This window comes from Corella eumyota, chromosome 5, assembly GCF_963082875.1.
Source record: "Corella eumyota chromosome 5, kaCorEumy4.1, whole genome shotgun sequence".
NCBI lineage: Eukaryota > Metazoa > Chordata > Ascidiacea > Phlebobranchia > Corellidae > Corella > Corella eumyota.
In genome coordinates this window covers 3,029,805-3,050,023 of record NC_137494.1, presented here as the reverse complement: position 1 = coordinate 3,050,023, position 20,219 = coordinate 3,029,805, and the positions used below count along the sequence as shown (strand labels likewise).

At 31.4% G+C, this 20,219-nt stretch overlaps 3 protein-coding genes across 3 annotated transcripts; 2 read left to right on the top strand and 1 right to left on the bottom strand.

Annotated features, from left to right (window-relative positions):
* The first annotated feature begins 75 nt into the window (after nucleotides 1-75).
* LOC145752224 (uncharacterized) lies at nucleotides 76-13,242 on the top strand. Its single transcript, XM_082568465.1, has 35 exons — nucleotides 76-719; nucleotides 881-971; nucleotides 1,124-1,256; nucleotides 1,397-1,580; nucleotides 1,836-1,940; nucleotides 2,120-2,254; nucleotides 2,568-2,787; nucleotides 3,151-3,318; nucleotides 3,489-3,636; nucleotides 3,772-3,873; nucleotides 3,979-4,011; nucleotides 4,124-4,222; nucleotides 4,298-4,462; nucleotides 4,526-4,675; nucleotides 4,777-4,949; nucleotides 5,150-5,264; nucleotides 5,440-5,593; nucleotides 5,879-6,026; nucleotides 6,431-6,595; nucleotides 6,828-6,958; nucleotides 7,125-7,296; nucleotides 7,587-7,788; nucleotides 8,074-8,208; nucleotides 8,411-8,481; nucleotides 8,555-8,747; nucleotides 8,976-9,137; nucleotides 9,231-9,410; nucleotides 9,696-9,866; nucleotides 10,242-10,454; nucleotides 10,840-11,048; nucleotides 11,295-11,496; nucleotides 11,754-11,996; nucleotides 12,370-12,552; nucleotides 12,683-12,809; nucleotides 12,887-13,242. Exons 1-35 carry the CDS (start codon nucleotides 134-136, stop codon nucleotides 13,045-13,047), a joined length of 5,829 nt encoding a protein of 1,942 aa, XP_082424591.1. The 5' UTR covers nucleotides 76-133; the 3' UTR covers nucleotides 13,048-13,242.
* On the bottom strand, nucleotides 12,684-17,359 carry LOC145752227 (uncharacterized). Its single transcript, XM_082568468.1, has 11 exons — nucleotides 17,177-17,359; nucleotides 17,036-17,102; nucleotides 16,421-16,951; nucleotides 16,204-16,344; nucleotides 15,959-16,125; nucleotides 15,642-15,746; nucleotides 15,504-15,575; nucleotides 15,338-15,417; nucleotides 15,126-15,249; nucleotides 13,593-15,035; nucleotides 12,684-13,532 (listed from the first exon to the last, which is right to left on the bottom strand). The coding sequence occupies exons 1-11, from the start codon at nucleotides 17,281-17,283 to the stop codon at nucleotides 13,433-13,435; spliced, it is 2,937 nt and encodes a 978-aa protein (XP_082424594.1). The 5' UTR covers nucleotides 17,284-17,359; the 3' UTR covers nucleotides 12,684-13,432.
* A 481-nt stretch (nucleotides 17,360-17,840) lies between these two features.
* On the top strand, nucleotides 17,841-20,113 carry LOC145752233 (SUMO-activating enzyme subunit 2-like). Its single transcript, XM_082568477.1, has one exon. It carries the CDS (start codon nucleotides 17,886-17,888, stop codon nucleotides 19,839-19,841), a length of 1,956 nt encoding a protein of 651 aa, XP_082424603.1. The 5' UTR covers nucleotides 17,841-17,885; the 3' UTR covers nucleotides 19,842-20,113.
* The last annotated feature ends 106 nt before the right edge of the window (nucleotides 20,114-20,219 follow it).

Sequence of the window (20,219 nt, the reverse complement as noted above, 5' to 3'; positions counted from 1 at the left end):
AGTAAAAAACGCGTTAAAAAACTAACATTAAGTAAATTAATGCAATGCTTTTATTTATAGGTCAATAATGTAAAAAGCAAGGTTTTAAAAGACATAAAGATATTTAGGGCAGAAAATTGTTAAGCATATTACAATGCCTTCTTCAGATGATAACAACTTTGTCCAACCACAAAAACATCAGCAATGGCAACTCTACAACCCCTTGGACAGAATAAGATCTCAACAAAAAGCCCAAATAAGTAAAAGTAACACTCTACCTTTTTGCAAACCAAATTCTGCAGTAACCAAAGAAATGCTGGTTCAACCAAAAGTTTCAACTTTAGGGGTTCACCCAGCTCGAAGTAGTTTAGAAGTTGAGGACTTAAGAGTGATGATGGTTGGAAGTAACTTAACATCAGATAAATCAGTTGAGCCAACAATAATTAAAGAAAAAATTGAAGACAAATCAGAAAAAATTTTAGTTAAAGATCAGGACGATACTTTATCACAAAAACCTGTGAAAGAGAATAAACTAAAAGATAAAATGCCAGCTATTCTAAACACAGAAGGTACCACAACCCAGGCTCGCTTTGTGTTAAGGGCAAAACCACCGTCTATGCCCAGATCAAAACTTAAATTGAAACGACCAGTTAAACCTCCTGTCCCACCTAATAGTTCGGCAAGTCAAAGAAGTGAAGGAGTAACTTGGAAACAAGATGAAGTAGATGGACAAAAAACTGGTTAGTGTTATTATTAGATAAATTAATTTTTAAGCGATATAGTGTTTTTTGCAGGATTTTTAAATATTTTTGGGACAGATTGACCTCTATTATTTTTGTAGCAAAGGTCATAACATTAAATCATTAATTAATACATGTAAAATTTATTTCTTTATGCACAGACAGTCGTAGAACATCGAGTAAAAGCATCCAAAGTGAAAAAGGAACCGTGCTCTCTGTAGAAATATCTGAACCAGCGCCCTCCCCTGGAAGGTTTTAAATTTTTATGTATTTTTTTGCATTTCGTAAAATTGTAAATTAAGTTTTTTCGGAAATATTGTTAACATAATTTTTATTTTAATGCAATTTTAAAGTATGAACATATGTATTATTTGTCATGGTAATTAAATAATATTGTGTTTTAGATCTATAGATGACATGATTCAAACTTTAAGATCATCAAGACACACGAGTGCAAGTAAAAAATCAATGTCTGATCAGAAAATCGATGAAATCTTACAACAAGTGATGGACCATGCTAAAGAGTGGGTCACTGAGGTAAAATGAATAAATATATTTGTAATGTTTTAAATAAAAATTTGATCTTTAAATATATTTTTTTTTCGACTAACCCATTTTTTTCCTGGCTGTAATGGTCCAATTTAAAATATCAACAATAATTAACACCATATTTTTAGACCAAACATGCAACCATGGAGACACCAGATGAGATAGTTGAACTACAACCAGTCCATAAAGAACCAAAAGACCAACTTGATGTTACTGTGACTGATTCAGAAACAAAAATTCCACAAATTGTGGTTGATGTTGACATTTCTGACACAGTTTCAACACTTGCAAGTCAGATTTCAGCTAGTGCAGGTCATAAATTAATATTGTTGATAGTCTGCCTTATATTCAATATTTTAGTTGTCTTAATATAGTCACAACTTAAATTTGCCTGTAATGAATTATCCTCGTAGCGCGAACCATAAGTGATGAATTGAATTATTTTGTGCCATTTACCATATTGTCCAGCAACCCCCCTCAAGATTTATACTAAAGTAAAATAGAATATTTAGTTATTGTAGAATGTAATTTATAATCTGAATTTTTTGGGGTGTTTTTTTCTCACAGGAATTCCAGATGTGTCATCAATCCTGCTCCGTAAATCTTCCCATGCAATGAGAGAGTCACAAATGAGCACGACCTCCTCCCCCATTGCTGTCTTGCAGGACGAAGGTAATTTGTTTAGTTTTTACCATATATTGTCTGTAAATATATAATTGTGTAATTTATATTGCCTCAATTAAACAACATAAAAACTAAAACGAAAGGTTTGTTATGAAGAACTAGTGGTTACTTGTATTGTTTTTTTTTTTAGTTTTTAATTTTATAAAATTTTGGCTTATTTAATTTAGACGAGGACTGGGATTATGAGCAAGCAATCCATGATTATAACTTAACCTTAGATGTTACAAACTCTGATATTTTAAGTGTACATGGAAGTTATCCACCTTTGTTGGAGAAAACAGCTAAACCTCAATCTGTTGATGGTAAGTTATTGTTTAATTTGACCAAGCCTAAGTTTATAGTTATATACTATTTATTACAAAATTATTATTATTTTTTAGTTTTATAATGCTATACTAGTCAATTGCCAACATACAGGCCGCATTTTAATTGTTGTTAAATTAACACAAATAATTTATGTTTAGCTTTTTTTTATTTCGAAGGTTTTTAAAAGGAACATATATTATACCCCCTAAAAATATATAGATTTTATTTCTAGTTTTTGGAAATGTTTAAAGTCACATTTTTTTTTTGATATAGTGTTATATTTTTACAATTCCTGCTTTTATTATACAGAATCTGAGAGTGAAAGTGGATACAAAACTTCACAAACAAGTTTATCAACAGAGTATGTGGGGAAGATTCATCGTTTATGTATACTTCCTTCTATAGGGGAAATCAATGTTAATCCAAGAGAGATGGCTTTAACTAAAACCCTGCATACTGGGCAACACGTCAATCAAGCTGAGATTTCAAAAGATGAAATAATTGAAAATTTGCAACAAAAAACATTAAGGTAAGCTGGCTGTTATATACAAGTTCTTTTCACAGTATGCTTGCAATTTATTTATCCTCGATGTAAGAAGGCCTACTTTACAATTTACACATGGATTAACAATTAGTTTTTTTTTAATTTTAGGTTAACCGTGGCAGTTTGGAATATTATTAAGTATATAATTATATTATTAATCTAATTAATTTTGGGCTAAGGAAAAATTTATAGTGCCATGATCTATGCACTAGTGCATGTAACAATGGTTATCTAACCAAACACTTCTTGTAGTGAAGCCAAGTGTCCAACCACTAAACCCTTTTTTACTTAAAATGTTTGGTATAAGTTTTCCATTTAAAAACAAATATTTTATTTTTAACTTTTTAGAAAATCTCCAGTCAAAGAAATAGAAAATCCTGATAAAGGAGATTACCATGATTCCAACAAACCAGAATATATTGATTCAAGTAAACTGGATCCTCTTGATATTGAAGGTTGGAGAAAATTGGTGGAGGGGACCATCGAGAAAAAAGATTACACATTACATGGGATAAGGTACATGTTACAATAGATTATTAAGCAGTAAAACTCCTTGGAAAAATATTGGTATTTATTCTATTTAATTTTATTAAAAAATATATAATACAAACCCTTAACTAAAAATTGTGTAAAATACAAACCCCTAACTCAAAAAGTTCAAAATAATAAATAATTATTTAAAACAGGTCAGATACTTCAGAGTGGGGAATGTGGCGCCTTTTGTGGACAGTTGCTCCTCCAAAGATGGCTTTATCTTCATCTGCTGTAAAAGCGTTGGTGTTCCCCCGTTATCATGGGACCCAGTTGCCGGGAGAAGATCAAAGTGAAAATGAGGTTAAAATCTGTTATTTTTAAGTCTTAACAGAAAATAAATTGAAAAAAACAAATTTATTGTTTTAAGTTGGTTTTTAAAACTCGTTAGTAAAGCATTTAAATTTTTTGTATTTAATTTTTTTTTATATTATTTAGAGCTGGCAAGGAGATGATGACTTGTCAGACATTAAAACAATAAACGAAGATGAACATGTTTTTAATCTGAGAACTTTAAACAGAAGACATTTGTCAACGGAGGTAAATAGTTCAAAAAATAATTTAAATATTATTATATTTTAAACAGTTTTTTTTCCATTTTTGAGTAACCTTTGTACTTGAATAAAATTTTTGATAATCTTTTAGGATCTTTCAGCAAAAGAAAAGGAAAATGAAGAGGTATTATTGTTGAGTTTTTACTTAATTTTATGTTACCATTTTTATCGCAAATATATAAAATACACAAGTTAAAAGTTTTATGGTAAAACAGTATTATTAACTTTTACTTTAGGAACAAGCAAGCGATCAAGTTGAAAAAATCCAAATTTTAAGAACTTTTTCTCTCCCAAACTTACATTTATTATCACAAGATTTGGATCCTTTATCAAGAGTATGTAAAAACTTTATTGAAATAAAATATTTTGAACAGCTTTTTTAATTTTAATTTAATTTTTGAAATTTTTAGTTTAAAACCGATTATGTGACCGCTATGTCAGAGGTTAAACAACAAAAAGAATTAGCTTTTCAGCAATATACCAAAGAACAAGAAGAAATCCAAAAACAACAACAACAGTTTGAGCATCAGCTACAACAAGAAAGTGAAGATATAGTTGTTAAAACTTCAATAACTGTAAGTATACAATTGCTTTTTATTACTTAAAAATTGAATATTGAATTGTTTTATTTTATATAGTCACTTAGCACAGAAATACAACCTAAAAAATCATCTCGAACCCAAGTTAAAACTTCAACTATTTCATTTAAATCAAAACCTGCTGTAAACCTTGCTGGACAGGCTAAAGCAGCTGGAAGGTCGTTTGTTATGTTAACTGGAAAGAAGGTGGTATGTCAATTGAAATAAAAAGTTCAAAACAAAATTTCTGCTAAAATTTGTGTTAGCCGATATTATTTTTTTATAAAACCTGTTTTTAATCTTTTTTTTAGAAACCAAGACGAAGTAGACGTTTTGTTCAAAACGTGAGGAAAATGTTATCACTTTATACTCCGAAAACATTGATCAGATCAGAATCGGTTGACACCATCAATAAGTTGCCAGCTGAGAAAAAGATTAAGAAAACTTCTGGGCTTGTAAAAGGAAAACTTAAAAGATCAACCAGGTATAGAAAGTTATTTTTATGCCTTTCTCTAGGACAATTTACCAATAAATCTATCGGGTAAGCCCCCAAAAAAATGTTAATCTAAACTGTTTATAGAAATTATGACCTCTTGCAAAGGACTTATTTCATTTTTAAATTGTTAAAAGCAATTTCAAGATTTTTAATTTTAAAATTAAAAAATACTATTTTTAACTGACTAGTGTACCTCGAATCATGCATTTTGATTGGTTTATCGGCCAGCACAACAAATATGAAGAAAAAATTAAGGACATGAGAGAATGGGTTCGAGATATTTGGAATGTTTGGTTTGATGAGGTAATACGTCAATTTTTTGTGCAAAAATCAAGTAATACTAGTTTGTTGCCTACTTTATAGAGTAAAAATCATATCTTAATAAAATAAAGTAGTGAGAATTTTGTTTCAATTAACTACTACAACTAAAATTGGTAAAATTTTATTAGAACATCAACAAAATTTACTTCATTTTCAGTTATATCCACCAACCTCTGATGAGTCGAGTTATTACTCTGATAATGAAGAAGTTTTACCACTAGGAGATGAACAGGAGCAAAAGAAAGCAAAATCTGAGCACAAGCATGTTGTTATTCCAGACCAAATTTTACCAGCTATTGCCCATATACCAGGTTGTCAAATATACTTTGTTTTTATGTAATATTTATAAAAAATATCTTGCCTTTAATTGTATGACCAGTTACTTACAAACTGGAAATCACTACATAAGGTCCTAGGTTTGATTCCTGTACTGTAGTACCCTTTAGTACGGCACAAATTACACTACCTTTTGCAATATTGGTAAATAAATTAAATTTGTTAGACAAAGGCAACCTATAGTATATTGGGTTAAGGTTATGGATGCTTTTACAACGGATTGGAAAATAAACTAATTTTTATTTTTTTTTATTTGACAGAGGATATTAACAAGCCAGATGGAATAATGAGAGAAGAAGTTAAGAAGTTGACTGAACAAATTGAAGAATTAAAACCAGAAGAAAAATCTAGAAAATCATTTCATTTGGCTAGAAGGGGATCTTTGTTAAGAAAACTAGGCGATATAAAGTAGGTATTTAGTTTTGTATTTCTTACATAACCAGCAACATGGTGTAGTACCGGCAGTGTGGTGTAGTGTTCTGAACACTTGGCTCCACTACATGAGATCATTGGTTTAAGCCCCACTGTTCTCAAGCTGTAGTGCTCTTTGGTAAGGCGATATAAATGGTATTAACTGCTACTGAGTCAACAATTAATTAGCAGCCTAATTATCGGGCAATCATAATATATAATATTTCAAACTGCTAATAGCAACTTAAGACTGGGTCAGGGTAACTGATGTTACTCTATGATTAGGTCGCAAAGTCGACCTTTCCACATCAAAAATAAATAAATGTAAAAAATAAGGGTTTAACATAAAACCCAATAAATAGGTGAAGAAATGAAGGAAGTCATTATAATTTATTTTTCAGGGATGCATATGAAGATTTTAATGAAGCGATCAGTTTGGAACCCCAACTAGCACAAGCTTATTGGCAACGTCATCTGATCAAGTTGCTTAGAAACCAACAACATGAAGCATTGGACGACCTCAATATTGTACTCAAGATTAATAAATTAAATGTGGATGCATATAGGTTCGAAAAAAATATATTTTAGACTTTTACTGTTTAATATCACAATGTACACAAGTAATTTAAGTGATCAAATCTATAGTAATGTCATTTGTGAAGATCAAAATGGGTCAATAATGATTGTGTTACATGGTCTTAAAATTTGTGTTATAAAAATGATTACATCAATTTAAAGTTTCTTACATAGATTTTAAAATATTTAACCGGAATTTTATTTAACTAACACTCAATTTAGATCAAGAGGTGATATATTTGTAACATTGGGTGATTACACTATGGCCATTGTAAACTACAGTCAGGCGATTAAACTTGACCCAAACGACGAAAATCTTTTCTTTCAACGAGCTTTTGTTTTTGAAAAAACAAGTGAAAATTTTAAACACCATAATAATTGTAGTATTACAAGTTATTTCTAAAGCAAAAAAATAAAACAGAACTTGTATTATTTATATGTACATACTTTTTTCAATTTTAATGCGAAATATTCTGTTATAAAACACAGTTTTAAAAGTAAAATTTTTGTTTTTCTTAGGTGATATGTTGTTAGCAATGGAGGATTATGGATCTGTAATGAAATTAAATCCAGACAGAACTGATGCCATTCTACGTCGTGCCGTGTTCTCTTTTGAGAGAAAAACTTATCAAATGGCTATCACTGATTTCACTTTATTGATCCAAAAAGAACCCTTAAATGCTTTGGCAAGGTAAGATTAGTTTAAACTAGTTGATACTCCATCCTACAGTCAGCTATTTAATTGTTGTATTATGACCAGAACCTTAAATATTATTTGTTCGTGATAGTTTGCCTGGGCACCACAAATGGCAGTTTTACTTATTTTGTAGGTCTATAATTTAAACATAAGCAACTATGGTTTATTATATGTAGATGTACATTGTTACAACTTATAGATATTTTCACTAAACACAATAAATAATATAAAGGGGTCAGTAATGTTTATTTAAAAAAAAAGTGAATAAAAATTATTTTCTGCAGAACATATCGTGGACGAGCTTATGCTGAGGTAGAACGCCACACAAAGGCGCTAGTGGACTTATCAGCAGCAATCCACCTTGATCCGAACAATTACCTTGCTTACTACCACCGGGGGGCTTTGTTACGCACTGCTGCACCCGAAAAGTCGTTGCAGGATCTCAGTATTTCGTTTTTGTTAAACGACTCTGAGACCAACGTACTGGTAAGTCAGTTACTCCAACCCAGTCTTGTGTGGCTTTTGGCAGTTTGGGATATTATAGATTATAATTGCCCGATAATTAAGCTGCTGATTAAGTGGCGCTACAGCATAAGAGCAGTGGATCGAACCTAGAACCTCTTATAGTAAGACCTAGTGTTCTGGCCGACTACACAACATTTTTTAAAGATGTTGTTAGTAAAAGGGGCCTTATCATTTTAATAAACCATCTTAATCATAAGCAATAAAATTAATTTACACTTTCGGTAACCTTTTGACATGTTCTTCTAGGCTTTACTACATAGAGGAATATTGTATAGTGAGATGAAGAGATATCAGGAAGCGATGGCAGATTTAGAACAAACTTTAAGATTGGATCAGTCAATGGCATGTGCTCATGTTAATATTGGACTTATACATTTACAGGTAAAATATTTTCTACTTTAGTGTCTTTATACTAGTTCTGATTGTTTTGTAAATAGCTGAAAATGTTGTTGTTTTTTTTTAAATTAATTCAGAAGATTTTGTGTTAAATATTTTTATTATTAAACCATTTATCTATTTTGCATTTTTCTATTTGTTATATCAGGTAATATTTTTATGCTGTTAATCTTATTTTATAATGTAGGTAACTAACAACTTCTGGGAAGCTATCAGAAGATTTACACTTGCTATTAAGGGAGATCCCACTTATCCAAGGTTGTTAAAATACAAACAATTTTTTTATAAACTTTTAAACATAATTTTAAAATAATTTTAAAATTTTTTTTAGATCTTATGTTTGTCGTTCTGATGCACTTGCTCAAATCCACAATTACAAATCAGCTCTTTGTGACATCACAAGAGCCATTCACCTGCGACCAACAGAACGACATCTTTATCTAAGAAGAGGAAAACTTTTGTTACAACTAAAACAACTGAAACTGGCAGCTTTTTGTGTTCGACATATCGCAACATTGGAAAAGGTAATAAGATAAATATTAATTAAAAAAATAAAAGTTTTAGTTTAATTAAAAACCTTATACAAGTCAATTGCTATTCTGCCATTTGTCATTATTAAATGCCTGTTAATATTTACTGACACACTACAAATGGCAATTTCTTTTTATTTTAAAGGCCTATAAACTGGGTAACGTATACATAACTGTAAGTTTAATTTTATTTTAGCAAAAAAAATAGAAATGTGTTTTTAGGGTTTCGTTTCTACATCTCCGACCCAACAAGCTGTCGTCCAATCTTTTCTTGGTAATCACTCAGCTGCGATCAATAGTCTCACATCAGCCTGTCGCTCAAAACCCGTCCCTCAAATGCATGTTCTTCTTGCTAAAACTCTCATGAAAGGAAAAAGATTTAAGGCAAGAAATTGTTCAGAAATTTTTTTTAATAAATTTGTTTTGATTTTTATTTGTGCATAAAAAAATTAATAGTATTAAATTATTTTGTTTTAGGAGGCGATTTCAAATCTTAAAAACTCGATCGAATTAAGTACACTGTTTGCTTACGGTGAAGTTAGTTCTTTAGAACAAGAACCACCAGAGGCAGCAGAGATGTACTTTTTGCTCGGACAATGTCACACGGAATTAAATAAACACACCGAAGCATTACAGGCTTATAATCATGCTTTAAAAGTAAGTTTTTTATTATTTACTTTTATTTAATGACCTAACATAAAGTTATTAATTTAAGGTGTTTTAGCTTTAAATCCATATGTTTAATATTCTTTATATACTTCACACACCAAAAATATTTTAGAAATGTAATCAAAAGTCTTAAAAAGTTTTAATTAAGCCAAAAAATTAATGGTAAAATGAGCTTTTTAGTAAAGCAGATATATTAAAAATTACTAGTTTCATTTTTTTAGACTTAACAAATTTTACAAAATTTCATAAAACAAAATTTTTCATTATTTTTAGGTGAACCAAAATTATGCTGAGGCATATTATCAACGAGGTTTATGTCGATTAAAACTTGATCACAACAAAGGAGTTCAGGATCTTAACAGAGCTCTAGCCTTGCAACCTGATCTGTTTGAAGCTTACCTCAGCAGAGCAGCTTACTATAGCACCAAGAAAAGATTTAGCAAGGTGCTGTTATGGTTTGATATTTTTATAAAACCTTATTTGTCTATATAAAAAATTGATGTTAGTCTATTATATAGTCGATAGCCCACTCTAGGGTTGGCATTTTAATTGTCTTCATATTGTTGCAACTTTTAACTTATATTTGCTTGAAATAATTAACCTATGCACCACAAACGGCAGTTTTTTATTTTTAGAGCTAATAAATTTGACTTAATTATAAATGTATATGCCTATAGATATCAGCCACCACGCCTCATTATATCTTGATGTTAATTGTACAATTTTGCCTTAAATTTGCGATGTTTTTAAATTTATATGATTTTATATTCTTTATTTTTTATAAAACATATAAAATAATTTTTGAAACTTTGATCTCAGGCGATTTTGAACTGCAACGAAGCCTTAAGATTGAGACCACAAAGTGTCAGGGTATTGTTATGTAGAGGGGCATTGAAATATCATATAAGTGCCTATCATCATGCTATTAAAGATCTAACCAAGGCTGTTGAGTTTGACAAGCAATGTTCATTAGCTTATTACAACAGAGCAGTGTGCTTGCATAAAACTAAGAAGTATAATGGAGCTTTAAAGGTAAACGTAAAGTTGTGTCAATAAATTGTAAAAAGTTAAAGTACAAGTAATTTACCAAAACTAAATAGGTGTATAACAGTTGCCTTTAATTCATATTAGTTTTCTTCACAAAAAAAAAAAAAGAATTAATTAATTTTAAATTGGCATATATATTTTTGTTTTAACTTAAATCAGTACAAGCAACTTATGTGGCTTTGGTTATTATGCCATAATAAACTATAAAACTTTGTTTAAACATTACTATTCATGGCATGTTTTAAATTATAAAATTAATTTGCCATTTTTTTTTCTACATTGTAATATTATTTATTAAATTTTTATTATTACTTTTCAAAAAAAAAACTAGATTAAAAAACCCAGATATATATTTTAATATTGTTTTTAGGATTACAGCGTTGTTTTAATTCTAACTGATTCTGACTTAACTGACTCCACATTATTACTCCGAGTTCGAGTTTTTGTCAACAGGGCTCTTCTCTACTTACAAAGCCATCTTGGTGATGCCAGGAACGCGGCTCTTGACTTTGAACAAGCTGCATTATTGTCACCGAACGACACAAATATTTTACACACAATGGCTATATGCTATCATAAGTAAGTTGATATTTATTACTTGTAAAAATCACTTTAAGTTGTAATACTATTAAGTATAACTTATTATGGTTAAAAATGGCATTTAAATATTAACAGTAGCTTTAGTTTCTATACATTTGTGATTAAATTGAATCGAAAATCCCTATAAATTTGTTGAAAGTATACCTTTGTTTTCAAAATGGCTTAAAAAAACACTTCAGAAATTTTACATTTAAGGTACCTAACAAAAAAAATTTTTTTTTACAGGTTACAAGACTTGGAGTTGGCAGAACTGTCTTATACAAGATGTTTAGATGTAAATCGATATTTCCTTACGGCATATGTAGGTAGAGGTGATGTATATGGAGATGGTGGAAAGTTAATTAAGGCTAAATATGAATATCAGAAGGCTTTAAGATTAGATCCTACATGTGTAGAAGCTAGAGTCCATCTTGGTTATAATTTGCAAGTAAGTTGTGTTCAAGTCTGTGTTTAACTCAAGGTTTTATATTCTTAATATTTTGGAAAATGTGTGCTGGTAAATTTAAATTTTTAAATTCATCAAACGCTTTTTGGTGAATTTTTTGTAAAAAAACTTGCATTAGTGCAGCAAAGTGGATAGTAAAGCATTTTTGTACTTTAATTCATTGTGTTACCTATTGCTAAACCCAATTTTAGTTTATATTGTTAACCTTTAAGTGATCACCTTGATAATTTTTATTAAAGATGTCAGGTTTCTTGCAACAAGCTTGGGTCCAATTCACAAAAGCAATCAACCTTGACCCTAGCAGCCAATCAGCATTAGAGGGTCGTGCAATCACATGCTTACATGCAGGTGACCTTGCAGCTGCATCATGTGACCTTGCCCTTGCTCTCAAACGAGGTCCTCCTAGTGCCAGGTTGTTGACAGCCTGTGGAGTGGTAAACCAGTGTCAACATGACTTACATACAGCTATGGCTCATTATAATGTGAGTTAAAGTTATTTTTTCACAATAAAATATAGTGAGGTAAAATAAGGCCGGCATTAGGTTGTTGATAGCCCGCCACAACTGACATTTTAGTTATTTTTATATTTTTTGTATATATCTTTATCAAAGTTTGAAAAAATACTAGCATTGTGCTTGTATTTCTTAATTTGAGCTTTAAAGCTTAAAGCTTTGTGTTAAAAAACTTTGTATTTACAAAACCATTAATTTTTTTTATTTTTTGCCAGATAAAATTTAATTTGGTTGCCTCATTTAATTCACAAAATTTAAACTTGATAAATATTTGTTTTTATTGTTGCCTCTATATTTTTATGTATTTTTTTATTATAATTTGTATTTTTTGATGAATTTCCAGAGAGCTCGAGTTATGGACCCAACATACACACCAGCTCATTTTAACTCAGCAGTGTTGTATATGAGAGACAGAAGATTCACTGATGCTTTAGAGTGTCTTGATCATGTCATCAACAGCCAATCAGGTGACAGTGCTGCAATCTTGAATCGAGCAATCACTAAAATATTTCTTAACGACTCAAAGGTAAGTTTCGCATCAAAAAAAAGTATTTAAAATATTATTAGAAATGAAATCTAAAAAAACAATTTTAATTTTGTTAAAATTTTTTTTTATATTTTGTGTTTTTTTTCAACTTTTGTTATTGTTATCACAGGGTGCTTTGAAAGACTTTGATACTTCAATAAAACTGGATCCGTACAACTCACATGCTTATTATAATAAAGGAAATTTAATGAACATGCTTAAACAACATAAAGAAGCTGAAAATAATTTCAGTCAAGGTAAAAGCATTTATTTGGGGATATCTATATTTTTGGCATTAACAAACAGTATCACTTTATCAACTAATTTTTTATAGCATTGGAAATTAACCCGAGTGATTTCGTGACGTTAAAACGAAGAGCGGATGTTAGAGGACAACTTGGTCTTAAACAACAAGCAGTTGAAGACTACAAACAAGCTCTTGTTATATATGAAAGACACAAGATTATCCAGCAGAAGAAATCAAGGAGAAACTAATAATTTAAGTAGAATTTTTTATATCTTTATACTAACCCGTTTTTTTTAATAGTAACTTATACACTGTGATAAAATAAAGCATTTTGATTTTGGCAAATTTATTTATTTCATTTTTTAAGGTTTAAAAAAGATAAATTGTGTTGAAAAGCATTGAAAAGCAAAAGTTATTTTCGTGCAAAAAAATAAAAAAATGATGATTTGCTTAAAATTAGTTGTCACACAATTAAGAATTAAATGCATTTTTAATGCTCTAAAAAACGCAAGTAAAAAGCAGGCAAACTAACATAAAACCTTTACTAAACTTAGCTTTCAAACATGATTAAAATTAAAGTGTTTTCAAAACTGAAGTACATACATAATTCAAGCATTTCTTACATACTTAACTCTAATTATTATTATTATGATGATACATGATTGCCGTATCTGTTATTTTATTCACTATTTCTTCACTATGAACCATTGCAGGAATGGGAAGTACAGGGATACTACAACAAAACAAGTAAGTTTTAGAGGTCAAACAATGAATATTTATTTCTATCACTTACATTTCTTTTTCCTCTTCTATTTTTGAATCATTTTCCGTGCTTTCTGTTTCTTTATTGGTTTCAGCATTTTCTACAATGTCATTAGCATCTTTTTTAGTGTTTTCACTACTTTCAGCATTGTTGTTTTCATTTTCAGCACTTTTTTCATCATTTTCCTCATTGATAGTAGCATTTTCAACTTGATCTTTGGCATTTTCAACATCATCTTTTTTCTCGTTGTTTTCCATGTTATCGGCAATTACTTTTTCCTCTACATGACTGTTCTCTTCTGTATTTTCATTGTTTTCATTTTCTTGTATTTCTGGATCTGCATCGTCATTAGTTTGTGCCTGAATTTCAGTGTTATCCTCATTGTTAATTTCATTGTCTTTAGGATCCATGGTTGTAACAACATCATTCTCTTTTTCAGGTTCTGGTTCTTTTTGCTGGTGGATTTTGTCAGATGCATCTTCAAATTGTTCACCATCTGAACCATTATCTCGTGTTTTCTCTTCTGGTATTAATGGTTTTTCATTGGTACTTGGGTCTTCAAATTCACCAGATGTGTCTGGCTCACCATCTTTCATCTGGTCAATCTTATCTGGTGTTTTCTTTTCTGGTGTTAATGGTTTTTCACTAGTACTCAGGTCTTCAAATTTGCCAGATGTATTTGGCTCACCATCTTTTAACTGGTCAATTTTATCTGGTGTTTTCTTCTCTGGTGTTAATGGTTTTTCACTGGTACTCGAGTCTTCAAATTCACCAGATGTATCAGGCTCACCATCTTTTAACTGGTCAATCTTATCAGGTGTTAATTGTTTTTCACTGGTACTCGGGTCTTCAAATTCATCAGATGTATCTGGCTCACCATCTTTTACTTGGTTAACATTATCTGGTGTTTTACTTTCTCCAACTGGTTCTTGATCAACTGTTGTTGGTTCAACTTTACTCTCAAATGGTTTATTGGTTTGTTCCTCTTCAGATTTTGGTTCTTTATTAACATCATTATGTTGCTCTGGTTCAGTGGTTTTACCACTCACTTTCGGTTCCTTTTCGTCAATATCTTGTTGCTTGTCATCTTTGTTGCCTGGTTTATCTGGTACTTTCTCACCATCTTTATTATCCTCGAAAGGTTTATTTTCAGCCTTTTTTGATTCATAAGAAGGGCTACACATCTCCACCTCAGTAGCCCAGTCTTCAACTGGAACAAAACTCTCAGAAGTTTTTAAAGAACTAATAAGAGATGATTGCCTTTCTGTTTTAACATGACCATTTTCAGTCTGGTCATCTTCAACTTTTCCCGGTTTTGCTTCTTCATCAACTGTGAGATCAATCTTCTGCCTTTGACCTCCTCTTCCACGACCTTTACCCCTGCCTCGTCCTCTGCCCCGACCTCGCTGTGGAAAGTCCCCTCTTTGTTTGTGGGGTTTTTCTGTTGCTTGGGGTTCGTTTGCTGCGTTTTCACTAAAAGTTTAACGTTTTGTTAAATTTGATAAGACTAGCAAAGGAATACCAGTACTCTTTTTTAATCTTTTCTTTTATGTTTAAGTTCACCTTTCTGTATTTAAGGGGTTGTTAGTGACTTGTTGTTTGGAATTAGGATCCACTTTCTTTTTTTCTTGTTTCTCTCCCTTTGGTTTTCTCTTTTTCTCTTTTATAGGTGCAGAATTGTCACCCTCTACACACAAACAAAACAAATATTTACAATTACAGATACAAATATTTAAAATTGGTTTAAGAAATAGTGTTCTACAAAATGTGCTAACCCTGCAAAGTCGGCCATTCTTCATTTTCTTTGGTCGACTTTGGAGTTTCTTTTTTATCAGTTCTTTCTGTATCATGATCTCTGTAAATATATACAAAACATTAGACTTAAAAAAACGTACATAAACGCTGCTAACCATTTAATTTAGTTTGCTGAAAATTGTATACCCTTTTTTTTCATTGTTGGGCTGCCTTCTTTCATTTCTATTTCCTCCATCTCTCCTATCAAGTTGTTGCTCACTAAAAAAACATTTTATAAAAAATTAAAATATGGATTTTTTTAACAAATTTTTTATGAAACCTTACCTATTATATTCATGTCTTTGATTGGCATGATTTTGCCTTCTACCATAACCCTGTTGACCTCTATTTTGACCCCTGGCCCTTTGCTCTTCTGGTTCTTCTTGGTTTCTATAGCGACAAAAACAAACAATTTTTTTTCAATAATTTAGGTGATAAACTTAGCAGGTTTTGGTGACAATTTCGACAACTCGGAAGACAAAAGATATTTAAATTATATTAAACAGAGATTAATGTACAAGTATATTAAATGGGTGGTGTAAAATACATATCATTAATGTTATCTCTTTTACAAGAAAATAAATATTTGTTAATTAAATTACTTCTTTTCAGTATCCCACTCTCTCCTCCATTCTCCTTGCTGCTGCGCTCTCTGGTTGCGGTATTGATCAGCTTCCTCCTGCTGTTTCTTCCACTTCTCATGATCTCTTCTCTCTCTTCCTGTCATCTCAACTGACATCTCCATCTTGCTGCGAGGCCCTTCTCGATACTAGAAAAATTTTTTTCAAAGAATTGTTAAAAATGCAAATTTAAGATTTTCTTGTTTGGGGTGAAGTTATGTTAAAACCTGGTTGTTGTGTCTTGGCCTGTTATCCCTTGGGTTATATTGCACATTTCTGGGTGGTGGTCGACGTTGAACATTCCCCTCACCCTGCCTTCGGGGGTCATGTAACATGCCCCTCGGTTCTTGCCAATCATTATCCCCTCTCTTTAAATAAAAAGGGTTAAATTTAAAAAATATATTTAGCCTGGGATGTAATTTGAATAAATTTTAAAATACTTACTTGTAGTTTTCCACTCATTTGAGCATCCATTTTTTCGATATTTTCTCTCCTCTGTTGCTCTCTTACCATCACTTTTTCATGCTGAGTCCCTCTGTTATCATGATCGTGAAACCTTGGATCTCTGTTGTAACGCTGTTGTTGTTGTCGTGATACATTTTGTTGTCGACGATCTTGTTGATAGCCATCATTTTCTTGATTTCGTCGTCTATCATTTTGGTGTTGTTGCCGATTGTCGTAGTGTTGATTTTGTTGTCGATTATCATGCTGTTGATTCTGTTGTCGATTGTCGTGCTGTTGTTGATTGTCGTACTGTTGATTACGATCTGATCTATTCTGTTGATTCTGTCGTCTATCATGTTGAGATGACCTTGAGTCTTGTTGCCTATCGGTGTGCTCAGATTGATGGTATGACCTTGATTCATATTTGGTGTCTCTTGGTCTTTTGGTATCCTCATTTCTCCTTGGATGGTGTTGACGTGGTTCTTCAACTGGTTCAATTGGTTCGTCCATATGTGCACGATGAGAATCATCCTTAACGTAATTGGTAATTTGTTTTAATTAAAATTTATGTCAGTTTTTTTAAATTATATAAAATTTAAAAGTCAGTTAAGATACCTTTCTTTGATGACGGTGAGATGAACCTGAACTACTTTTAAGCTTACGTTCAGCAGCTTCTGCACGCCTGTAAATATTTAAAAGCTGTTTTAAACAAGAAAAATTTTAAATATATACAAATAACAGAAACTAACAAATTACTTTTTGTCTTCCTCTACTAAAAGATGCCTTGCTTCAAGTTGCTCATTTTTTTCGCGTAAACGTTTAATTTTTAAATTGATTGCATCTTCGCGTGCAGTATCATCCATTTTTGTTTATTTAACCAAGTTACAACACCAACAATTGTCAACAATAAGCAAGCCAATAAACCTAAAACCTTTTTCGTTCTTGTGAAATAATGATTGACAGCTGACGTTGGGTTTTCCCGTAACAAGAAAAAAATTCCGGTTCTGCTGGAACCCGGTAGTAATTTTAATTTAGCTAATTACTTAATTCACATTCTTTTAGATATTATATTAATATTATAAAAACATATTTACAATTGTATTTGATTAAAATACAAGTAATCCGTAACTTATTTAGACGTATATAATAGTTCTTTAATAAATAATTATTTTGTTCGGTCTCCTAAAAATGATGTCGCCGGTTTTTGAACTCGCGCGTTTGGTTTAAAGTTTATGAGAAAAGAAAGTTCAAAATTTCAGGAAAATAATATAACTTCTAAATTAATTTTATAAACGTAAATAATTTAGTTTTTATGTGAACTTTTGGTACAAAATTAACGGTATTATTTATGGTTTAACATACATGTGTAAATTGTAGGCTTCTAAAAATAATTTTAGAATTACTTTTTAATAGACGTTGACCAATCTTTTTTTAAAACCAAAAACTGAAAAAAGGATAGGTTAAGATGTCGTTTAATAAAAATCAACCTTTGCATGAAGACATTTTTAAACTTGTTGCCTCAGCAAAATTATTTGTTGTTGGTGCTGGTGGAATTGGCTGCGAATTGTTAAAAGATCTCGTTCTAACAGGATTCCGGGACGTAGAAGTTATTGATCTTGATACCATTGATGTTAGCAACTTAAATCGACAATTTTTATTCCAAAAGAAACATGTTGGTATGTCTAAAGCAAGGGTTGCTAAAGAAAGTGTATTAAGACTTTGTCCGAGCGCCAAAATTAACGCTCGACATGACACAATTTTTAACCCTGAATATAACATGCAATTTTTTAAGAAATTTGACCTCGTTTTAAATGCATTGGATAACACCAAAGCCAGAAATCATGTAAACAGAATGTGTTTAGCTGCTGATGTTCCTTTAATTGAAAGCGGTTCTGCTGGCTACTTGGGTCAAGTTACCGTTATCAAAAAGGGGTTGACTGAGTGTTACGAGTGCACCCCTGCCCCAAAACAAAAATCTTTTCCGGGGTGCACGATAAGAAACACTCCATCGGAACTTATCCATTGTATTGTGTGGGCAAAATACTTGTTTAATCAACTATTTGGAGAAGAAGATGCAGATCAGGATGTTTCTCCGGACACTGCTGATCCGGAAGCAAAAGAAAACAGCTCTACAGAACAAAATTTTAAAAACTCCAACGAAGATCAGAAATCGGATCAAAATTCGAAAGATGAAACAGCTGCTGGCAATATACAAAGAACAAGCACGAGACAATGGGCTAGTGAATGCGATTACAATTTATCGAAAATATTTACTAAACTTTTCGACACAGATATTAAATATTTGTTGTCGATGGATAAACTTTGGCAAAAAAGAAGAGCACCAACTCCAGTAAAGTGGGAAGAATCTTTTGAGAACAGCAAAGATTGCATCCTAAAAGATATACAACAAGTGTTATCCTTGCAAGAGAATGCTCAACTTTTTGATAAAAGTATTTCTGAGCTTAAGGAAAGAGTAAATACTGGGGACGGGATTTTAACTTGGGACAAGGATGATAACTCTGCGATGAATTTTACTTGTGCTGCGGCCAATATTCGCGCAAACATTTTCGGAATCACAGAGAAAAGTCGATTTCAGATTAAATCAATGGCAGGAAATATTATACCCGCTATTGCCACCACAAATGCCATTGTAGCAGGTCTAATTGTAATGCAAGCATTGTGCGTTGTCCGCAAGAAAATGGAGGAATGCAAAATGGTGTTTGTCTGTAAAATGGCGAACCCAACTAAAAAACTATTAGTGCCATGTAGTTTAGACCCACCTAAACCAGGTTGTTATGTTTGCGCCGAAAAACCTGAAATAACCATTGAGTTAAAGATGGAGTCGATGACTTTACTGGATCTTAGAGACAAAGTTTTAAAGTCCGCTCTCGGGATGCTGGCTCCGGATGTTGAAATCTTAGATGGAAAAGGAACTGTCTTAATCTCGAGTGAGGATGAGAATCCAGATCTCGAGTTTTTGGGAAAAACTTTAAGTGAGTTCCAGGTTATTCACGGGAGTCGATTAAGAGCTGACGACTTTTTACAAAACTACGATCTCATTTTAAATCTAATCCAAGGAGAAAGTTTTGAAAATGACGAAATATTTTGCATTGTTGGTAAATCAGGAATAATTTCACCAAAAGAGGATAAACCAACCCAAGATGGTGCTAAAAATGCTGAGTCACAATCAAAAAACAATAGCGACGATGATGTGGTGGAAATTGTCGAAGAATCAGAACGGGAGCCTAGAAAACGGAAAGGTTCAAATGAAGCCCAAGATAATGATGTCATAGCAAGTGATGTCATCATATCTGATGATGTCATAAAAGGGAGTAAAAGTAATTCTTCGAAGCGAAGAAGGATGTCATGTTTAGAAGATGGGGATAAAGTGATTGACTCTGACGTTGTAATGATCGAGTAAAAAACATAAAATATTTTACAACAAAAATGTGAAGTTTGTAAAAAAGCATTGCTCGGAACTTACAAGCAAAAATGTTAAATTAACAAAAAAAATTTTCTACATACATGTTTACTGTTAATAATTTTTTTTTAATATTTGAACTGCCATTCATAGATTATAAAATAGCCAATACATTTTCTTTTGTCCAATCTATTTTTTCATTTGTGGAAAACAATTTTTAATCATAATCAATTCAAATTTACGCCAAAATATTCAAATTTTTTTGCTGTAACTTATCACTGCTGTTATATTAAACTGTAGTATACTTATATCTGTAGTATACTTATATGTAATATACTTATATCGAGTAATCATAAAGCAAACATTTAAGTTTAGAAT

Bases quoted from the DNA above. Each gene is read 5' to 3' on its own strand.
- LOC145752224 (XM_082568465.1), top strand. From the start codon at position 134: ATGCCTTCTTCAGATGATAACAACTTTGTCCAACCACAAAAACATCAG. The intron at 972-1,123 runs GTTTTAAATTTT...ATTGTGTTTTAG, and splicing joins CCAGCGCCCTCCCCTGGAAG to ATCTATAGATGACATGATTC. The intron at 5,265-5,439 runs GTAATACGTCAA...CTTCATTTTCAG, and splicing joins GGAATGTTTGGTTTGATGAG to TTATATCCACCAACCTCTGA.
- LOC145752227 (XM_082568468.1), bottom strand. From the start codon at position 17,283: ATGGATGATACTGCACGCGAAGATGCAATCAATTTAAAAATTAAACGT. The intron at 15,250-15,337 runs GTTAGCACATTT...GTTTGTGTGTAG, and splicing joins AGAATGGCCGACTTTGCAGG to AGGGTGACAATTCTGCACCT. The intron at 15,036-15,125 runs GTGAACTTAAAC...TTAAACTTTTAG, and splicing joins AACCCCTTAAATACAGAAAG to TGAAAACGCAGCAAACGAAC.
- LOC145752233 (XM_082568477.1), top strand. From the start codon at position 17,886: ATGTCGTTTAATAAAAATCAACCTTTGCATGAAGACATTTTTAAACTT.